This window comes from Staurois parvus, unplaced genomic scaffold, assembly GCF_062004578.1.
Source record: "Staurois parvus isolate SC_StPar_1 unplaced genomic scaffold, SC_StPar_1.0 ptg000439l, whole genome shotgun sequence".
Classification (NCBI taxonomy): domain Eukaryota; kingdom Metazoa; phylum Chordata; class Amphibia; order Anura; family Ranidae; genus Staurois; species Staurois parvus.
In genome coordinates this window covers 4,126,654-4,149,774 of record NW_028318235.1, presented here as the reverse complement: position 1 = coordinate 4,149,774, position 23,121 = coordinate 4,126,654, and the positions used below count along the sequence as shown (strand labels likewise).

The 23,121-nt window shown below is 45.9% G+C and overlaps 1 protein-coding gene across 1 annotated transcript in view; it reads left to right on the top strand.

Moving 5' to 3' along the window:
• LOC149454045 (FYN-binding protein 1-like) overlaps positions 1–23,121 on the top strand; it is a 320,960-nt gene that overhangs the window by 57,438 nt on the left and 240,401 nt on the right. Inside the window, exon 4 of the mRNA XM_089687844.1 lies at positions 15,145–15,245. Coding sequence (XP_089543970.1) covers positions 15,145–15,245 — 101 coding nt within the window. The remainder of the gene's footprint in view (positions 1–15,144; positions 15,246–23,121) is intronic.

Below are 23,121 nucleotides of genomic sequence, written 5' to 3'. Positions count from 1 at the left end.
CTCTTCACACTGCTGGTGTGTTAAATTTTTTGACATAGGGTGCAGGCAGATTACGGGCCTCACATAGCTGCTGCCAGGCCCCTAATCTGCCATGGGCCCCTATATACCGCCTCCTCATGCTGCTGCCAAGTCTAGAGTCTGTCATGGGTCCCTGTACGGCCTCCCATTGCTGCTGTCTCCATCGCCACACTCTGCTGCCATGTGCCACTTTCAGGTCTCCTCACACTGCTGGTGTGTAGAATTTTTTGACATAGGGTGCAGGCAGATTACGGGCCTCACATAGCTGCTGCCAGGCCCCTAATCTGCCATGGGCCCCTATATACCGCCTCCTCATGCTGCTGCCAAGTCTAGAGTCTGTCATGGGTCCCTGTACGGCCTCCCATTGCTGCTGTCTCCATCGCCACACTCTGCTGCCATGTGCCACTTTCAGGTCTCCTCACACTGCTGGTGTGTAGAATTTTTTGACATAGGGTGCTGGCAGATTATGGGCCTCCTATAGCTGCTGCCAGGCCCCTAATCTGCCATAGGCCCCTATATACCGCCTCCTCATGCTGCTGCCAGGTCCAGAGTCTCTCATGGGTCCCTGTACGGCCTCCCATTGCTGCTGTCTCCATCGCCACACTCTGCCATGTGCCACTTTCAGGTCTCCTCACACACTGCTGGTGTGTAGAATTTTTTGACATAGGGTGCTGGCAGATTATGGGCCTCCTATAGCTGCTGCCAGGCCCCTAATCTGCCATAGGCCCCTATATACCGCTTCCTCATGCTGCTGCCAGGTCCAGAGTCTCTCATGGGTCCCTGTACGGCCTCCCATTGCTGCTGTCTCCATCGCCACACTCTGCCATGTGCCACTTTCAGGTCTCCTCACACACTGCTGGTGTGTTACATTTTTTGACATAGGGTGCAGGCAGATTACGGGCCTCACATAGCTGCTGCCAGGCCCCTAATCTGCCATGGGCCCCTATATACCGCCTCCTCATGCTGCTGCCAAGTCCAGAGTCTGTCATGGGTCCCTGTATGGCCTCCCATTGCTGCTGTCTCCATCGCCACACTCTGCTGCCATGTGCCACTTTCAGGTCTCTTCACACTGCTGGTGTGTTAAATTTTTTGACATAGGGTGCAGGCAGATTACGGGCCTCACATAGCTGCTGCCAGGCCCCTAATCTGCCATGGGCCCCTATATACCGCCTCCTCATGCTGCTGCCAAGTCCAGAGTCTCTCATGGGTCCCTGTACGGCCTCCCATTGCTGCTGTCTCCATCGCCACACTCTGCTGCCATGTGCCACTTTCAGGTCTCTTCACACTGCTGGTGTGTTAAATTTTTTGACATAGGGTGCAGGCAGATTACGGGCCTCACATAGCTGCTGCCAGGCCCCTAATCTGCCATGGGCCCCTATATACCGCCTCCTCATGCTGCTGCCAAGTCTAGAGTCTCTCATGGGTCCCTGTACGGCCTCCCATTGCTGCTGTCTCCATCGCCACACTCTGCTGCCATGTGCCACTTTCAGGTCTCTTCACACTGCTGGTGTGTTAAATTTTTTGACATAGGGTGCAGGCAGATTACGGGCCTCACATAGCTGCTGCCAGGCCCCTAATCTGCCATGGGCCCCTATATACCGCCTCCTCATGCTGCTGCCAAGTCCAGAGTCTGTCATGGGTCCCTGTATGGCCTCCCATTGCTGCTGTCTCCATCGCCACACTCTGCTGCCATGTGCCACTTTCAGGTCTCTTCACACTGCTGGTGTGTTAAATTTTTTGACATAGGGTGCAGGCAGATTACGGGCCTCACATAGCTGCTGCCAGGCCCCTAATCTGCCATGGGCCCCTATATACCGCCTCCTCATGCTGCTGCCAAGTCCAGAGTCTGTCATGGGTCCCTGTATGGCCTCCCATTGCTGCTGTCTCCATCGCCACACTCTGCTGCCATGTGCCACTTTCAGGTCTCTTCACACTGCTGGTGTGTTAAATTTTTTGACATAGGGTGCAGGCAGATTACGGGCCTCACATAGCTGCTGCCAGGCCCCTAATCTGCCATGGGCCCCTATATACCGCCTCCTCATGCTGCTGCCAAGTCCAGAGTCTGTCATGGGTCCCTGTATGGCCTCCCATTGCTGCTGTCTCCATCGCCACACTCTGCTGCCATGTGCCACTTTCAGGTCTCTTCACACTGCTGGTGTGTTAAATTTTTTGACATAGGGTGCAGGCAGATTACGGGCCTCACATAGCTGCTGCCAGGCCCCTAATCTGCCATGGGCCCCTATATACCGCCTCCTCATGCTGCTGCCAAGTCCAGAGTCTGTCATGGGTCCCTGTATGGCCTCCCATTGCTGCTGTCTCCATCGCCACACTCTGCTGCCATGTGCCACTTTCAGGTCTCTTCACACTGCTGGTGTGTTAAATTTTTTGACATAGGGTGCAGGCAGATTACGGGCCTCACATAGCTGCTGCCAGGCCCCTAATCTGCCATGGGCCCCTATATACCGCCTCCTCATGCTGCTGCCAAGTCTAGAGTCTGTCATGGGTCCCTGTACGGCCTCCCATTGCTGCTGTCTCCATCGCCACACTCTGCTGCCATGTGCCACTTTCAGGTCTCCTCACACTGCTGGTGTGTAGAATTTTTTGACATAGGGTGCTGGCAGATTATGGGCCTCCTATAGCTGCTGCCAGGCCCCTAATCTGCCATAGGCCCCTATATACCGCTTCCTCATGCTGCTGCCAGGTCCAGAGTCTCTCATGGGTCCCTGTACGGCCTCCCATTGCTGCTGTCTCCATCGCCACACTCTGCCATGTGCCACTTTCAGGTCTCCTCACACACTGCTGGTGTGTTACATTTTTTGACATAGGGTGCAGGCAGATTACGGGCCTCACATAGCTGCTGCCAGGCCCCTAATCTGCCATGGGCCCCTATATACCGCCTCCTCATGCTGCTGCCAAGTCCAGAGTCTGTCATGGGTCCCTGTATGGCCTCCCATTGCTGCTGTCTCCATCGCCACACTCTGCTGCCATGTGCCACTTTCAGGTCTCTTCACACTGCTGGTGTGTTAAATTTTTTGACATAGGGTGCAGGCAGATTACGGGCCTCACATAGCTGCTGCCAGGCCCCTAATCTGCCATGGGCCCCTATATACCGCCTCCTCATGCTGCTGCCAAGTCCAGAGTCTCTCATGGGTCCCTGTACGGCCTCCCATTGCTGCTGTCTCCATCGCCACACTCTGCTGCCATGTGCCACTTTCAGGTCTCTTCACACTGCTGGTGTGTTAAATTTTTTGACATAGGGTGCAGGCAGATTACGGGCCTCACATAGCTGCTGCCAGGCCCCTAATCTGCCATGGGCCCCTATATACCGCCTCCTCATGCTGCTGCCAAGTCTAGAGTCTCTCATGGGTCCCTGTACGGCCTCCCATTGCTGCTGTCTCCATCGCCACACTCTGCTGCCATGTGCCACTTTCAGGTCTCTTCACACTGCTGGTGTGTTAAATTTTTTGACATAGGGTGCAGGCAGATTACGGGCCTCACATAGCTGCTGCCAGGCCCCTAATCTGCCATGGGCCCCTATATACCGCCTCCTCATGCTGCTGCCAAGTCCAGAGTCTGTCATGGGTCCCTGTATGGCCTCCCATTGCTGCTGTCTCCATCGCCACACTCTGCTGCCATGTGCCACTTTCAGGTCTCTTCACACTGCTGGTGTGTTAAATTTTTTGACATAGGGTGCAGGCAGATTACGGGCCTCACATAGCTGCTGCCAGGCCCCTAATCTGCCATGGGCCCCTATATACCGCCTCCTCATGCTGCTGCCAAGTCCAGAGTCTGTCATGGGTCCCTGTATGGCCTCCCATTGCTGCTGTCTCCATCGCCACACTCTGCTGCCATGTGCCACTTTCAGGTCTCTTCACACTGCTGGTGTGTTAAATTTTTTGACATAGGGTGCAGGCAGATTACGGGCCTCACATAGCTGCTGCCAGGCCCCTAATCTGCCATGGGCCCCTATATACCGCCTCCTCATGCTGCTGCCAAGTCCAGAGTCTGTCATGGGTCCCTGTATGGCCTCCCATTGCTGCTGTCTCCATCGCCACACTCTGCTGCCATGTGCCACTTTCAGGTCTCTTCACACTGCTGGTGTGTTAAATTTTTTGACATAGGGTGCAGGCAGATTACGGGCCTCACATAGCTGCTGCCAGGCCCCTAATCTGCCATGGGCCCCTATATACCGCCTCCTCATGCTGCTGCCAAGTCTAGAGTCTGTCATGGGTCCCTGTACGGCCTCCCATTGCTGCTGTCTCCATCGCCACACTCTGCTGCCATGTGCCACTTTCAGGTCTCCTCACACTGCTGGTGTGTAGAATTTTTTGACATAGGGTGCTGGCAGATTATGGGCCTCCTATAGCTGCTGCCAGGCCCCTAATCTGCCATAGGCCCCTATATACCGCTTCCTCATGCTGCTGCCAGGTCCAGAGTCTCTCATGGGTCCCTGTACGGCCTCCCATTGCTGCTGTCTCCATCGCCACACTCTGCCATGTGCCACTTTCAGGTCTCCTCACACACTGCTGGTGTGTTACATTTTTTGACATAGGGTGCAGGCAGATTACGGGCCTCACATAGCTGCTGCCAGGCCCCTAATCTGCCATGGGCCCCTATATACCGCCTCCTCATGCTGCTGCCAAGTCCAGAGTCTGTCATGGGTCCCTGTATGGCCTCCCATTGCTGCTGTCTCCATCGCCACACTCTGCTGCCATGTGCCACTTTCAGGTCTCTTCACACTGCTGGTGTGTTAAATTTTTTGACATAGGGTGCAGGCAGATTACGGGCCTCACATAGCTGCTGCCAGGCCCCTAATCTGCCATGGGCCCCTATATACCGCCTCCTCATGCTGCTGCCAAGTCCAGAGTCTCTCATGGGTCCCTGTACGGCCTCCCATTGCTGCTGTCTCCATCGCCACACTCTGCTGCCATGTGCCACTTTCAGGTCTCTTCACACTGCTGGTGTGTTAAATTTTTTGACATAGGGTGCAGGCAGATTACGGGCCTCACATAGCTGCTGCCAGACATGTAATCTGCCATGGGCCCCCGTACCGACTCCTCATGCTGTGACGTTGCAACAAGGTGGAATTCAACCCTACATATGTTAGACCGCCTTTACGAACAGCTAAAGGCCATCACAGATTTCCTGATGTTAAAAGCGGATAAAGGTACTCCCTGTGTAACTTAGATGTCAGCCATTGGCAGCTCATGTGTGACACCTGCGCTTGCTCAGGCCCTTTGAGGAGGCCACGCTATTCGTGAGTCGGCAGGACTATGGGATGAATGAGGTCAAATCGGCCATGGGCCCCCGTACCGCCTGTTCACGCTGATGCTGGTCCCACAGTGTGACCTGGGTCCCTGTACGGCCTTCCATTGCTTCCACTCTGCCATGTGCCACTTTGAAATCTCCTCACACTCCTGCGGTTGTCCATTTTGTCATAGGTTGCTGGCAGATTACAGGCCTTCCATAGGTGCCACCAAGCCCCATATCGGCCATGGGCCCCCGTACCGCCTGGTCACGCTGCTGCTGGGCCCATAGTGTGACCTGGGTCCCTGTACCGCCTCCCATTGCTCCCACTCTGCCATGTGCCACTTTCAGGTCTCCTCACGCTCCTGCTGGTTTCCATTTTGTCATAGGTTGCTGTATGGCCTCCCATTGCTGCTGCCTCCACCGCCACACTGTGGCTCCAAACACTGGTTTTGGCCCCGTGACTGGCCAAAGGAGTGAAGTGTGCAGTGATTCTAAGATCGACGGCACTCATCTGCATGTCATACTGACAGACAGTATTATTTCTCTTCCCCAGCAGACTCCAAGGGCATTTAAATTAAAGGTACAGTGTTCTGCACTAATATTAAGTCTCTCTGAAGCCTAGAAACACCCTTTTTTAAGTTAAATTCACAGCGAATTTATTCGACTCGAATCGAATATTGTCCACGAATTCGCCGAATCAGTCGAATCGAATTTTTCATTTCTTCGCTCATCTCTAATTATCATCTTTCACAATTTTCTGAAACTACCTTGCTCAGTAAAAGAATTTTTTTTCTATAACTTACAATACTGGTTGCCACAGAGGATGCAGAGAAAATTTAGGAAATCCTGCAGTTGCATAAGTTAGAAATCCTTTTACCAGAAATGTTGTAGATCTTACCTTGTATTGTTCCTCTTTATGTAAATTTTGTTTTTAATTCTTTTAATAAACTCTCCCTCTTTCTCTTGCTCTCCCTTGCGTAGTCATCAACATATCACATGATGTTATTTTGCTGATTTTCCCCACTGTCTTTTTGTTTTGTTATTATGCTTCCTAAGTAATTTATGATTTTGCTGTACCTCTGTTTGGGCAGTACTGCGATACTGTTCAGTGCCCTGTATACATAGACAAAAACTGTAGCCCAAAATTGTGTAATTCAGATGATGATCAGGTCCATTCAACTGTCCTCCATTTTCTCTAATGTCAGAATATAGTAATACCTCGGTTTACGAATTTAATTCATTCATTTCGTACAGCGAAAAATTCATAAACCGAAACGCCATTTCCCATAGGAATGCACTGAAAACCAATGAATCCCTTCCAGAGATCAGAAAACACTGCTAAAATACAGCATGAGTAAAATAATCAAGTCATGCGGTTTTTTAGTAGTGACAACCATGTGTTAATGTTTCAGTCGTCAGTGGGGTTCCCCACTGACAGCTGAATGTAAAAGAACTGCCGGCAATTAAAAAACAAACAGCGTCTGGTCCCCCCTTCCATCCATACCAAGCCCTTTGGGTCTGGTATGGATTTTGAGGGGAACTCCCACGCCAAAATGTAAAAAAAAATGGTGTGGGGGTCCCCCCAAAATCCATACCAGACCCTTATCCAAGCATGCAGCCCTGGCAGGTCAGGACGGGGGGGGGGGGTCGATGTCACATGGAGCGTGGTCACTAGGGAGATGTCCCTGGGTGGCCCCGCTCCTTACATACTTAAGAACTATCGAACCACCGGAGCAGGCAGAAGGCTGGAAGCCATCGTTGGAAGCGGAGCCTTTTTTAAAAATTCTTTTTTCGGGTCGTCGGTGGCAGCGGCGGTGACAGCGGGTATCATGATTGATGTTGGATCAACTGCGGGGGCCCTTCTTTTAGTTTTTTCTTTTAATAAAGGACTTGTCAAAGACTGTGTCCTGTCTTTTTTCACACTACACTTTTTGTTTTTTGCGAATGAGTAGGGGTACCATGTACCCCATACTCAATCACATTGGGGGTGGGATCTGGGGGTCCCCTTGTTAAAGGGGGCTTCTGGATGTCGATAAGCCCCCTGCCTGCAGACCCCCACAACCCTGACCAATGGTCAACATGGGGACAAGGTGCTTTGGGGGGGAGTAGCCCCCCTGCCCCAGAGCACCCCCCCCCATGTTGAGGGCATGTGGCCTGGTATGGTTCAGGTCGCTCCCCCCCCTCCTATCCTGACCTGCCGGGCTGCATGCTCGGATAAGGGTCTGGTGTGGATTTTGGGGGGGACTCCCATGGCATTTAAAAAAAATTTTTTTTTTACATTTTGGCATGGGAGTTCCCCTCAAAATCCATACCAGACCAGAAGGGCTTGGTATGGATGGGAGGGGGGGACCCCACGCCATTTTTTTATTATGGTGCTGGTTTTTAAATAGAATTACCGCTTTTTTTTTCTTTACTATACTTTAGCTATCACTTTCCCCCCAGATAAAAGAGAGAAAGTTTTCTTTTAGTTTATTTCTCTGAGTTAAGAAAAACAATGTTTCCTTTTAGTTTCTTAAAAGATTTCCGTTAGCTCCGGGGAAAGTGACAGCTAATTCTGTGAGCTATAGTGAAGAAAAAAAAATCCAGCAATTGCATTTAAAAATCAGCACTGACAAACACTTCGTATTGCAAAAAAAATTTGTAAAACATTTGTAAACCGAGGCATTATTTTCAATGGATTTTCATTTGTAAACTGAAAATTACGTTAACCAAGGCGTTTGTAAACCGAGGTATTACTGTACAATGTATGTATCCCAGTGCCTAGGCCTTTAGCCATGTTTGCCAATTAAAGCAGCCGTGAGAGTGACATCCCTTAAAATGACTGTTCTCTGGGCTCTGAGCTCTTGCATCAACACCATCAACCTCTCTGCAGTGGGACGACACTGGCAAGGGGTAGGGTAAACAATAGCCAGAGAGCCACGAAGGGATAACATAATATTAGTATGCATTTAACAGAGAGAAACAGAGTACAGTGAACAGAGCTGCTAATTGGTGTTAAAAAATAAATGAAGGGACAGAAAATAAACCAAGAAGTGTCAAGAAAGAAAATAATCTTGGAAAAGAAACAATATATATATATAAAACACAGCTGCTGTGTAGGATATAAGAGGAAGGATGGTATGAATTCACAGCAGGATCACAGACTAAATGGGATGCACGAGATCTGTAAGAGGAAATTTGTGAGGCTGGGTGAAATTTTTGCTTTTGACATATTGACTTACTATATAATATATGAAACCATTCTCTTATAGGGTGTATGGTAATATTGTAGTTGCATTTCTGCTTTTATTATATGGAAATTTAGTGAACTGCTGTTACTGTGAATAGATACGAAGATAGATACTTTAGTAGACTAAGAATGAAGAAGTTACAAAGGCCACTCAGTTTCGTGCAACTTCCAGATCCATCTGTTTACTTTTTTTTTTCAAAGCTGAGCTATGTGCAGGCAGTCCATATAAAGTGAGTGGGTGTAGCTTGAGTGTATGGACCCTCAAAGCTGAGTTTGACAGGTAAGCAGGGATGGTTACATGGACCCTTATGCATCCAGATCTGTGGAACTGGATACATGGACCCTTATGCATCCAGAACTGTGCAGGGCATTCATTTTCTATTGACTACCTGCACACAGCTCAGAAAATGAAAAAAAAGTAATTAAACGGTTCTGGTTGCTGCATTGGACTGAGCACCCATGTGAATATGCCCTAAAAAGCAACCACAGCATTAATAGAAAAACTTGCATTCTGTGGAGAAGCAAAAACATATGGACTCTTCCTAACAACTATACAAGACCTTTACCCCTAAGCATATATTATCACATAGATTTTGGTATATATATATATATATATATATATATATATATATATATATATATAGGGAAAACAAATACCATATTATATTTTGCTATTTGTACCTTTAATCCCCAAAATATTATTTATTGTCATATTAATTGACCTTCCGACTTCCAAAATCTAGGCAAAAATAATACATATTTTTCTTATATGTACTTCTGCATAGAAACATTGGGAGGAAATGTTATGCAGTTTCAAATGAGTTAGAGGCATTTCCAACAATCAATATGGTCTAAGAACTTGGCTTTATTTCACAGACAATAACGACTCAACCTTTCCTGCAATGATTTCTAAAACGTCTTAAGAGAAAAAAATCCCAGAGGCTGAAATTTCTATAAAGTCACTGTAACAGAGACAGCACTTCCTCTAGGACTTCCTGTAACTCCTAGAAATCTCACTTAACATTGCATCCTTTTTTTTTTTTTTTGACAAAGTTTAGGGTCAGGTTTGCTAAGGCTTGCAGAAAGGTTAAAGTAGTATTAAGCCCTGGTTCACACTGATGCGGTGCAGAATACGCAGCGTTTTCAGTTTAAATTCCGCACCGCATCAGAATCACACCCTGTTCATGCGAACTCCTGCAGGTGTGTATGTTAAGTTAACAACACCCAGAAAGCGGTCCACAAAATGCGGTACGATGTGCAGAATCGGATAGGTGTGAATACCCATGCAATCCGATTCTAGTGCGGACCCAAAAAAGGGTCCTGTATGGTTTTGGTGCCATACAAAAATCGCACCGCACACAAATTGCATGTGATTTGCACAGGAATGCAGTGCAGTTCCTGTGCGAACCACATGCAATATACCGCACTGCACAAATGTGAACACAGGTTAAAAGAGAAGTATAGCCAAAGTTATTTTAGCTATATTTTTCCTATGCATCTCAGGAGTGACCCATTTTTAGCCAACAGCGGGCTATAGCCCATTGTCAGCTGACTTCACAGAGCCGGTCCAGGCTCTGAAAAGATCCTGACCATATGGTCGGGATCCACCCAGAAACCTGGACCGGCCCCATGACTCAGCCTTTTAACGACCCACTGAGAGACTGAGCCAGTCGTTCCCGACCCCCTCCACAGCACAGCGCTCCAGTGAGGAATCCCAGGTCACAGCACTAGCCTAAAATGGAAAATAGGCAAGGATTACCAGATAAAAAAGCTGGATACCCAGCAAGTGATTTAATCAATTAATAAATAACTTGCGCTAGTAAATGTATATAAATATATAAAAAATATATATATAAAAAATCATCAAATCATAAGTCCAGAAAAATATATATGCCAATACCACAAAAAAGTGCAAAAAGACTTTTAAGTGCAAAAAAAACTTTTTGTGCAAAAAAAAAAGTGTCTAAACTTGAAGAATTTCACCAAAAACCTTGATAATATGATGGCAGATCATCCATAAATATATTTTCAGAAGCGAAAACTCAGCAACACACCGATCCTCATCGATCAAATAACAGGATCAGAAACTTTGGAATTTAATCGGAAATCCACTTCTCCAAAAGAAAAGACCACCTTCAATCGTATCCATGGGGGGAAATGCCAAGCACTCGGGAGAAACAGAAAGACTTCATGGTGCAATATTATAAAAACCAATTCCTTTATTAGGCACTCATTGCACTTTCCGATTAAATTATTAAACTATTATTAATTTTTCTTATCCTAAGTTATTTAATCAGCTGCTGAAAGTACTTTAAAAACCTCGGTTATTATAATGGGGGGGGGGTTTTAAACCCCATACTTCTCTTTTAAACCCTCAGAATTTTTTATCCTAACACATTTAGCACAATAAAGTAAACATTCCCTAGTAAACCATTTGTTAAAATTCTTACCCTGGCACTTGCACTTTACAACTTTCAGTGCTACTTTCTCTAGCTCTCTCAGTGCTGCTTCCCGGAACATCCAGTCTTGACAAGAAAGAGTTAACAAAGAGTTAACAGTGGACAATGCAGTCTCCAGACAGTCTGTTAGCTGGTAGAAGGGGGAGGGGAGAGGAGCAAGAAGTGCCTTGTCATCCTAGGATATGGGGCTGTGTCTTTCTCTTGATGCACACATTTAGGGAGACAGAACTCTAGCTCTTGCATGCAAGGGTGTGTTCACAGGATGCTGTGGTAGAAAGCAGCCATCCTGAAGCAGGAATCCCAGGTCATGGCACCAGCCTAAAATGGAACATAGACAAGGATTACCAGATAAAGAAGCTGGATACCCAGCAAGTGATTTAATCAGTTGCTGAAAGTACTTAAAAAAACTGAGGATTTAAAGCCTAACTCCATATTTACATTCACTTTAAATAGCTTGCTTTCATCAAGCTGGCCCAAACTAACTATTTATGTTACTAATATATGTGGCTGCTGTCATTGCATCAATTACATACTGTGTTTCGGCAGCAGTACAAAGACTTCATGTCTGCTGCTGGAACAAAATCGACTTGGGCTGAGCATTTCTCAGCCATTCATAGGGAGCCTTACAGCCCTACATTTTAATGAACACAGTGCTTCCACTGATTGGCTGAGATGTAGAGGCAGCTGGTTGACATCACAATCATTGATGAAATACAAAGCTTTCTATGAATGGCTGATGGGTGCTCAGCTTGACTCAGTTTTGTCCCAGAGGCAGACAGGAAGGCCCCGTATCACTGCAGGAACACAGTGCTGTATACTGTATGGAGCTGATACTACATACAATTTATAGAGTATTGACAGCGGGGCATCTATTAGTAAAGGGAATAGTTTGTTGGAGCTAGCTTGGTTCAAACTATTTAAAGTAAAATTAAAACTGGAGTTAGGCTTCAATATCATTTTAGAATATGATTTAAGATAATAAGTAGACAGAAGTATCCAGTTATGTTCCATAGCAATAAAAAAATGTCTTAAACCTGTAATTGGATGTTTGAAGTAAACATGAGTAACTTTACTGCGCACTTCACTTAATTTAGTAAATCATACCTATAGTCTTTTCTCCTATTCTTTCTTCATTTTAAGGAATTCATCAGAGCTAAGCCAAAATTAAAGAAATACTAAATTTTGAGCCTGATTTTGGTTGCCATAAATACAGAGAGAAAGTAATTTACAATATCAAGGCAGACAATATTATGCACTCATTTCGTAGTATTTACAATACTTGAAACACACATGCAACAAAAATCTCAGCTGTTACGTAAAATTCTGACTAGTTGGAAAGTGTGTGTGTGTGTGGGGGGGAACTTGTGTTGTTCAAAGTAATTTGCTCTAGTGAAGGTATATCTACTTTTAAAGGATAACATCACCTTTTGTACCACGTAACCTGCCCTCCTCCACAGTCACTGTGATTTTTAAATGAGATCTGTGAAAGAATGAGCTACAAGCCCCATCTACCACCATGGTAGATGGACTTGTAGTTCTTGATGGCACATGAGGGCGGTGATAACACTTCCTCAAGCTCTCCAACTGAAAGCGCATCCTCTCATTATGGACAGGGAGCTGAAGGAAGCATCTGCCGGTGCCTAGCATTGCATCCACGATCCATTGATCACAGGTGCAATGCTTTGCAGACTCCTATGTAAAAAAATAATAATTTTTTTTACTGCGAATATATGTGCATTTATTATTTTTTTTGTAAAAGGTGGACTTAGCCTTTAAACAGAAGGTGCTATTAAAGCTCACTTCAACTGAGTTTTACCTCAGAGGCCTTGGGGACATGTTTAAGGGGATGTTTTTTCTAAGAACATGTAAACATTGGATCTTATATTACTAAGGACTGGCATCATACTGAAGTTATGTGCCCCATATACAGTACATATTTGTATACCCTAATATTACTAAGGGATACTTATCTTCAATGTTTATGACTAAGGCCCAAAGTTTGTGGAGCTAAAATGTTTCATTCTTTACACTGGATGGATTCTTTTTATGTCACAATGGATAACGAATAAATTACTGCAATTTTATTTCATGCTTTGTCGGTGCTGGACTTTCACTTATCTAATGGCTTTCTATAGTATGTACAACGTTGTCCTGGCATAGATTATACCTTCATCTCACAGCTTACAAAATTAAGGGTTTGCAGCACCATAAGCTTTCTTTCTGGATCACCATCTAGTTGACCTGGACTTTTAGTAGGGAAGTGTTTAAACACTACATTGATGGTGCGCTAAGAGTCAATGAGCAGTGTTAATATTGAGGAATGGTCTGAGATGAGAACATTCCTTCTACTTAATGTTAATAAAAATGTCCTTTTTAGGACATTCTTCAGCCAGCTATGACTTTCCATTAAAACTGACAAAACAATCAAATATAAATTTGTGTTATGGGGGTGCTCTAAACACTGTTCAGAAATGTAATTTTCTGCTCACTTGACTGCCTCACAACATTGGGACTGATCATGTGGCTATATCAAGAGGATCCTTCCTCTTAGGAATTAGTAAATGGATGCTAGAAGTATGAATGAACAGAATTCTACATGGGACCTTGAGTATAAATGGCAGCAGGTAAGACTGCACATTGAAGAATGTCAACATACTTGCAATGCATGTAATGGAACAGACGATTATTTATTTTTTTTACTATGGGGTTGTATTACTAAAGGTAAATATACTGTGCTCGGCAAGTGCAACGTAAGTGCAGTTGCTTTAGATCCATGGGGAAGCTCTGAAATGAGGTGAAGCTCTGCTGATTTCTTTCATCCAATCATGTGTGTAGCACCCCTCTAGACAGCCAGGGGGGGCTAGCTAGTTTTTTAGTAGAGGTTGAGTAGCAGCCTGGGCATGAGTCAGTCTGGGTGTGAGTCAGCCAGGTCAATTTAGATCAAGACTGAGGGCTCTGCAGATCCGTTCCCTGAGACCTCCCCCTTCTCTAGAGACTTGAGAAGTCCCTAGAAGGCAGTGGGCGGGGATAAGGGGGGGCTTATCAGGCAGGCAGGAGGCTTGGCATGAGGCTTGGCATGGGGCCAGGGCCAGGACAGCCTTTAAGTGCGAGAGAGCATGCTCAGCAGCAGAAGAGTTCGAGTGCAAGATGAAGTGAGAGGCTGAGATGCAGGAGCCTGGGAGGGGCCCAGTGGGAAGAGGCCTACCTCCAGGCAGAATTGCTGGAAAGCAGGATCACTCAACTTCAGTACTCCCCTGAGAGAGGACAACCTGTGCAGCCTGGAAGGAGCCAGCCCAGTAGAAGGCTTGAAGGAAGCCACCAACCCAACAAGCTCACAGGAGAGGAAGAGTATGTACAACACCCCCGGGGCTGGATAGGGGGAAATGACATTCTGGTGGGGAACCTGACTAGCCCCCACCTGGGACTGTTTGATCTAAAGAGACAGATTGGGGTTTATTTACTAAAGCTGGAGAGTCCAAAATCAGACTCCCTTCTGCATAGAAACCAATTAGCTTCCAGGTTTCATTGCCAAAGCTTCATTGAACAAGCTGAGGTTAGAAGCTGATTGGTTTCTATGCAGAAGGGAGTCTGACTTTGGACTCTCCAGCTTTAGTAAATAAACCCCATTCTGTCTGGAGAGCTCTCCAAGAAACCCCTTTTTTTCTGTATAGAGACTTGTACATAGTTGCTAAGGAGTTTTCCTCAGTTGCAGTTCCCTTGGGCATCCCATACACCCCTCAAACCCATCCAAGTTCAATATCCCTAATAAAAAAAAAAAGCAAGCTCAAGGACTGTTTATTGTCTCCAGAGATCAAGTCTGTGAAGAATTTGTGTTTCCTGATTGTGCAGGACTATAGGGGGACCCAAATATGTGGCAAATTCTAAGGGGGTAGTGCTACATGTGCAAGCAAAAATTATGCTTTTTTTTAAATTTTCCTTGCATGTTCCCCTCAGATCTAGAGCAACTGAACTTTCGGTGCACTTGAAGTTCACTTACAAATGCACTTGAAGTGCACTTGCAGTACACAGCCTATGCGTTAGGAACTCATTGAGCATTTACTGTACACTTTTGTCAGTTTAATTATGGATTTGTCATTCATAGGTAATTAGATCCAAGTTAGTTTACTGACTGTTTTAATATTTGTATTGCAGTATTAATTGCATCTCATAACCATTATTGTTTTGTAGAGAAAAACAAGAAATATATGAAGATGTTACAGATTTGAGCTCATTCAAGAAAACAAAATCAACCTCCTTACAACATGTGATATCAGAAACTAGCGGACAAGGTGTGTATGAAGATTTCATCATAAATATTTATTTCAGATACTTATATAGCGCTGTCAATTTACAGAGCGCTTTACATATATATATATCGTAGATTCACATCAGTCCCTAACCCTCAAGGGGCATACAATCTAAAGTCCCTAACTCACATTCATACATACACATACTAGGGCCAATTTAGACAGGATCCAATTAGCCTACCAGCATGTCTTTGGAATGTGGGAGGAACCTGGAGTACCCAGAGGAAACCCACGCAGGCACAGGGAGAACATGCAAACTCCAGACAGGTGGTTCCGTGGTTGAGATTTGAACCAGCGACCCTAGTACTGATGGGCAGAAGTGCTAACCTTTTAGCCACTGTGCTGCCCACATAAAAATATATATATATTGCCCATATATAAATATAAAAAAATACATAATAATATTATTCCTGTAAAATAGTCCAAGGCTGTCCAACTAAAGGGCATATTTATAAAGGGTGGAATGATCATTTGCTGATCATTTGGTGCTTTTTTGCTACATTTGGACTTTTTTTGTTGCTTGCCATAGTTATAAAGCGCAATCACTTCATGCATGCATACGGGATCAGATTGCACTTACTGCCATTGCTGCAATCTTCAATTGGAAATGCAAATGTTGGTAAAATTTATGTTACGTGGTCAAACCCTCCATTGCGTAACTGTCACTTGGAGAAGGTGAGAGCTTGATTTTATCAATAACTTGCTGTTTGCATAACTTTAATGACATTTTTGGTTTTTTATTTTTAATGGCAACCCAATTTGCTGATACAGCAGTGTACAATATCCCACACTGCGGTTCACCATAAGGAACGTGTTATGGTTAAAAGTGTTTTATATGCCATTTAGTGCTTTAAGATGTGCTACCAGCCCAAAAAATACCTTAATATAGCGCACCTAATTACAAAGTACAGAATTGTGTTTACTTGTGTAAGTGCTCATTTACCGCTGTTAATTTTTCTGTCAAACTAGTCCTGGTCTTTTGACGAAAATGCCATTTTAGTCATCTGATTTGTTTTTTGTTTTAGTCGTATTTTAGTCGACTGAAATCTCCAGTACATTTTGTAGATGAATGTGTGGAACTGCTTAGGAAAGGGGAAGGATTGATGATTCAGTTTATTAGAGAGCAGAGCACTGACTCAGCAAAGCAGAAATGTGTGATGAAGTGGGAGGGAGTAGCTTTAGAAAAATTAGATGGGAGTGTACATTATGGAGAGGTGATCAGGATTTCTTTTGCACATTATGATGTGAATATCACTGTTATAAACAACCATTTTTACTGAATGAAATTGATTCATTCAGTATTTACTATTGTGATTAGCTGTGATTGGCCGCAGCTAATCACATGGTACAGATGGGCTGTGATTGGCCCTGTCTGTACAATAGGATCAATGTCACCAATCACAGAGATCAACACAATATTACACAATGAATGGACAGCATCCATTGTGTACAATTGTCATGTGATCTGCTGTGATTGGTCACAGCGATCACATGTTACCATCAGCAGGCTTGTACACTGATCTGTCATCTGCTGTGTCCGGTTGGCATAAAGGGTGACAGATCGCGCCACAGCATAGGCCATGGGGTGTGCGCCAAGCACGTTCTGAGGAGGATGTCATATTATGTCCACCCAGAACAACGAATGTCCCTCCTTGGCCATAGATGGTTTGGATCTTGGCTGGTTCAGCAGTGGCTGGATTTTTTACATGTGATTACTGCTGGTGGCTGTAGCAGCCAGCAGTAATCATTGTAGTCTGCTTGCAGGAGGGCTCCCCACCAGCAGAACACAATAGCTCTGTGGGAGACATTTCTACATAAACACTGACTGTAGGAATTGAGCGATTTTATTTTCTTCCACCTGTGGTCTGTCGTAGTGCAGTGGGCAGTACACAGGGAGGTGCAGTCTCCTGACATCTACGTTCTCATGTGATATGTTTGTGATATGTTTGACCCCCTTCTGTAATATATCAGTCTCTGAACATCCCCTGTATGAGGTCTGCAGTCTCTGACCTTCTATATCATGTCTGAAGTCTCTGACCCTCTCCTGTAGTATGTCTGCAGTCTCTGACCATCTCCTCTAGTATGTCTGCAGTCTCTGACCATATCCTTTAGTATATCTGCAGTCTCTGACCATCTCATGTAGCATGTCCTCAGCCTCTGATCATTTTTTGTAATATGTCCGCAGTCTCTCATTATCTCCTGTAGTCTCTGATCATCTCCTCTAGTATGTCTGCAGTCTCTGACCATATCCTCTAGTATATCTGCAGTCTCTGACCATCTCCTGTAGCATGTCCCCAGCCTCTGATCATTTTTTGTAATATGTCCGCAGTCTCTGATCATCTCCTGTAGTCTCTGACCATCTCCTCTAGTATGTCTGCAGTCTCTGACCATATCCTCTAGTATATATGCAGTCTCTGACCATCTCCTGTAGCATGTCCGCAGCCTCTGATCATTTTTTGTAATATGTCTGCAGTCTCTCACCATCTGTATTGCACATGCACCATCTGTATTACGCATGCAGTCTCTGACCATCTTCTGTAGTATATCTCCATTCTCTGATCATCCTCTGCAGTATGCCCACAGTCTCTGACCATTTACTGTAGTATACCTGCAGTCTCTGACCATCTCATGTAGTATGTCTGCAGTCTCAGACCATCCTCCATAATATGTCAGCAGTCTCTGACCATCTCTTGTATTTTGCCTGCAGTCTCTGTCCATTTTCTGTAGTATGTCTGCAGTCTCTGATCACCTCCTGTAGTATGTCCGCAGTCTCTGATCATCTCCTGTATTACACTTACAGTCTCTGCCCATCTCCTGTAATATGTCTGCAGTCTCTGACCATCTCCTGTAGTGTGACTGCAGTCTCTGACCATCTTCTGCATCATGTTTGTAGACTCTGGCTATATCCTGTAGTATGGGCAGTGAGTAAATAATGTGCAGTAACTTCTAGCAACCAATCAATGAGTGTGGACCAGTTCTTTATATTTACATTATTAAAGTGATACTAAAGTCTTGTTTTTTTTTAAACAACAAACATACTATACTTAACTTCTCTGTGCAGTGGTTTTGAAGAGCAGCCTGGATCCTCCTTTTTTCGGATCCCCCGCCGGTGGTCCTGGCCCCTCCCCCGTCTGGTGCCCCCACAGCAAGCAGCTTGCTATGGGGACACCTGAGCAGGCAAACTCCCGAACAGCGGCTCAGTCCCACCCCCTCCCTCTCCTGTTTGAGTCACTGGCTGTGATTGACAGCAGTGGGAGCTGCTGCCTCAGCCAATCAGGAGTGAGAGTCCCCAGGGAACCGAGGCTCTTGTGGACATTGCTGGATTGAGAGAGGGAGGGCAGGAAGGTAAAAAAACCTTAAGCCTTTAGAACCACTTTAAATGTTTTTTTTTTTTAGATTTAAGTCTTTGTGTGTGGTGGAGAGCAAAATTGCATGAGGGGAAGGGGAACCCCAAGAAAATTTGTGCCCAGGGTCCAATCAATATTAAAGACGGCCCTCACATTAGGGGGTAGCTTGCTGGGGGGATGATAACTCACCTTGTCACAAGGCACCTTGTCCCTAGTATTTGATCAGTGACATCCCCCTGGATCCCTCACATTGTGTTTACATTACAGTGCAGTGCCATGGATGTGCCTTTCAGTAATGGTAATGCAGTGGGTAGACATTAGTGGGCTTTGGGTAGTCCTGATCGATGACGATTTACTTCACTGGGCTCTATAATTGACAATGAATTTACATTGCTGGATGTCGTGATTCACAATAGATATTCAGTGGGGGACTTTATTTTTATTCTTAGTATGCAAGATTTATATAAAGACATTAGTGACATTTTTACTGTGTTTTTACAGTAATGTAACTAAAGTATGCTTTGAAGGTGTTGGTGTGTTTATTTACATTTTACTCTTTGTGTGAATGTGTAATAAGGAGTACTAGTGCATCTCTGTACTCATTCCCCTGGGTGGGGGCAAATATCTGGGGGCTCCTTCTATTATCAAAGTGCATTTCTCTGTTCCTCTATGTTCTGTCCATCCACCTCTCCTATCCATCTCCTGCAGGCTGCATGCCCTAGGCTCCTGTATGCTCCCCCCATGCCTAGCCCCCCTCATCCCCCGGAGCACTGCGGAGGATCTGTCAGCATATGCCATCCCCAGTGATGACAGTTCCCCGCTCACCACAGATGGGAGAGGAGAGAGAAAGCTGCCCCTCCTCCTCCCACCCTCTCCTCCTGTGTCTGCCCCACCCACACTTCCAGCCAGCCTTGTGTCTTCTCTCCCCCCTTCCTTCTTTCTTTCTCTTTCTTTCCCTCTGTCTCCTGGTTTCCTCCTTCCTTTCTTTCATTCTTTCCATTCTTCTTTCTTTCCTATCCTCCTTTATTTTTCCCTCCTTCCCTCTTTCTTTCCCTTCTTCTATATGTCCCTCTTTCTTTCTTTCCCTCCTTCCTTCTTTCTTTCCCTCCATCCTTCTTTCTTTCTTTCCCTCCTTCCTTCTTTCTTTCCCTCTGTCCTTCTTTCCCTCCTTCCTTTCTTTTTTTCCCTTCTTCTATATGTCTCTCTTTCTTTCTTTCTCTGTCTCCTGTTTCCATCCTTCCTTCTTTTCTAATTATCATTCTTCCCATGATTTCCCTCCATGCCTACTAACTTGACACAACAGATGTGAATGAATAGCTCTCTTTAGCTTTTCCTCTTTTCAAGTCATCCCCTAAATATTTATCAGTATTTATATGTGGTATTGTAAAAATAGATTGAAAAAAGATCCATGTTTTAGACACCGTAACTCGACAATCTCTTGCTCCACTTGGACTCTGAAAAAGAACAAGAACAGAATCAAATTTATATCAGAAATATCTCTTAGACTGATTTACATATACCCACTTCTCTATCTCCTTCTTTCTCATGCATTTACCTCTCTTTCTGCTCAGGAGATGATTTACCTTTAACATGTGACTTCTAAAGGTCATAGTGAATGTCAAGCATCCTGTCCAGTTTGTGTCCCACAAAGATTTGGAAACAGTTTTTTCACCATAACCTGGCCTTCTCATTACCACCTATTCTCATTACCAGCCTCTCTTTGTTCCAAAAAGAGTATACATTGTTCTCTCAGCTCACACTTCTCTTCACATTCATTCAACCTATACTCCAATGCACAATCCTATTCTATAAGATGGTCAATCTCATCACTCAGTTCTAAAGATGCACAAACATTAACATCTGCACTTGCAGCTATCACAGAAATATATTTGTTCGAAGGTTCTTGTTCTTTTAGCTATGCTTTCTCAGCATAACACTTCAGTCCTTTCTGCTCAGCAATTTCTTGCACTCTCAGCAAAAGGCTCAAAACATTCACCATTCTTGCTTTCTTTCCTTTTTTAAGATGATGGCTTACATCTCATTTTATTATTCTGTAGATCATATTTCTTTAACAAATCAAAAATTGACAGGTTAAAGCATCGTCTGCATACATTTTGAAGTTAGCAGAGGCATACTTCTTAAGGAAATCTTCAACTACTTTCATTGTCATGCTAATTAATCACACAATGAAAATTGCCTGACAAGCAATCACACACAAGCAGCTGCTGACAATACTATTGACACAACACAGAAATACACATGCGGCTTTTCAAAAGTCAAAAATGGACTCTATATAGTCCACCAAGATATCACAAACAGGCAAACACACTATAAACTACGGACTTAAAGTGGAAAAAGCCTAATTCTAACAATTCTTAAAAACATTCTCTTCCCCCCAGTGGTGTATTTAGGTTTTGTGCTGCCCTACGCAACACATAAACTGTGCGCCCCCGCCCCCCAGTGAGGGAGCTAGAGAGTTCAATGTGTGTGTATATATATATATGATTCTCTCTCTCTCTCTCTCTCTCTCTCTCTCTCTCTCTCTCTCACACTTTTCCCTCTCCATTCTCTCTCTCCCCTCTCTCCCTCTCTCCCTCTCTCTCTCCCTTTTCTCCCTCTCTCTTTCCCTCTCCCTCTCTCTTTCTCACTCCCTCTTTCTTTCTCTCTCTCCTTCTCTCTTTCTCTACCCCCTCTCTCTCTGGGTTGCTCTCTTCCCTCTCTTTCTCCCCCCTCTTCCCTCTCTTTCTCCCCCCCTCTCTTCCCTCTCTTTCTCTCCCCATCTCTTCCCTCTCTTTCTCCCCCATCTCTTCCCTCTCTCTCCCCCCCTTCCCTCTCTCTCCCCCCTTCCCCCTCTCTCTCTCCCCTTCCCTCTCTTTCCCCCCTCTTTCCTTTCTCTCCCCCCTCTTCCCTCTCCCCCCTTCTTACCTCTCTCTCCCCCCCTCTCTTGCCTCTCTCTCCCCCCTCTCTTGCCTCTCTCCCCCCTCTCTTCCCCCCTCCCTTGCCTCTCTCTCCCCCTCACCCCCCCTCTCTCTCTCCAACCCCTCTCTTCCCACTCTCTCTCCCCCTCTCTTCCCTCTCTCCCTCTCTCTCTCCCTTTCTCCCTCTCTCTTCCCTCTCCTCCCTCTCTCTTTCCCTCTCCCTTTTTCTTTCTCTTTCACGCTCTCTCCTTCTCTTTCTCTACCCCCCTCTCTTCACCCTCTCTCTCCCCCCCTTTCTCTGGGGGGCTCTCTTCCCTCTCGTTCCCCCCCTCTCTTCCCTCTCTTTCTCCCCCCTCTCTCTTCCCTCTCTTTCTCCCCCCATCTTCCCTCTCTTTCTCCCCCCATCTCTTCCCTCTCTTTCTCCCCCCTTCTCTTCCCTCTCTTTCTCCCTCCTTCTCTTCCCTCTCTTTCTCCCCCCCTCTTCCCTCTCTTTCTCCCCCCCCTCTTCCCTCTCTCTCTCCCCGCTCTCTTTCCTTTCTCTCTCCCCCCTCTTTCCCCCCCCTCTCTCTCCCCCCTCTCTTGCCTCTCTCTCACCCTCTCTTTCTACCCCCCTCTCTTTCTCTCTCCAACCCCTCTCTTCCCACTCTTTCTCTCTCCGCCCTCTCTTCCCTCTCTCTTCCCCCTCTTCCCTCTCTCTCTCTCCCCCTTCCCTCTCTTTCTCTCTCCCCCTTCCCTCTCTCTCTTCCCTCTCTTTCCCTCCCCCTCTCTCCCTCTGTCTTTCTCTTTCTCTCTCCTTCTCTCTTTCTCTATCCCCCCTCTCTTCCTTCTTCCCCCCCCCCCTTCCTTCTCTCCCCCACTCCTCTCTTCCTTCTCTTCCCTATCTTTCTTTCCCCCTCTTCCCTATCTTTCTTTCCCCCTCTTCCCTCTCTTTCTTCCCCCCTCTTTTCCCTCTCTTTCTCCCCCCCCCCTTCCCTCTCTTTCTCTCCCCTCTTCCCTCTCCCCCCCCTTCCCTCTCTCTCTCTCACTCTCTTTCTCTCACCCTTCCCTCTCTCTTTTCCCTCTCCCTTTCCTCTCTCTCTCTTTCATCTCTCTCTCTCTTTCCCTCATCCCTCCCTCTCTCTCCCCCTCTTCCTCTGTCTTTCTCTCTCCTTCTCTTTTTCTCTTTCTCTCCTCCCCTCTCTATCTTTCTCTATCCCCCCTCTTCCCTTTCTCTTCCCCCCCCTCTTCCCTCTATCTCTTCCCTCTCTATTCTCTCTCTCTCTCTCTTTCTCCTCTCTCTCCCCTACTAGCACATATTCCCCCAATCCCCCTAGCAAATACCACCCACCGTTCCCAAAATCCCCATTACACTTCCTAAAGAAAGTGGAAAGGAAAGAGCCGATCTATCTCCCCCCCTTTCTCTGGGGGGCTCTCTTCCCTCTCGTTCCCCCCCTCTCTTCCCTCTCTTTCTCCCCCCTCTCTCTTCCCTCTCTTTCTCCCCCCATCTTCCCTCTCTTTCTCCCCCCATCTCTTCCCTCTCTTTCTCCCCCCTTCTCTTCCCTCTCTTTCTCCCTCCTTCTCTTCCCTCTCTTTCTCCCCCCCTCTTCCCTCTCT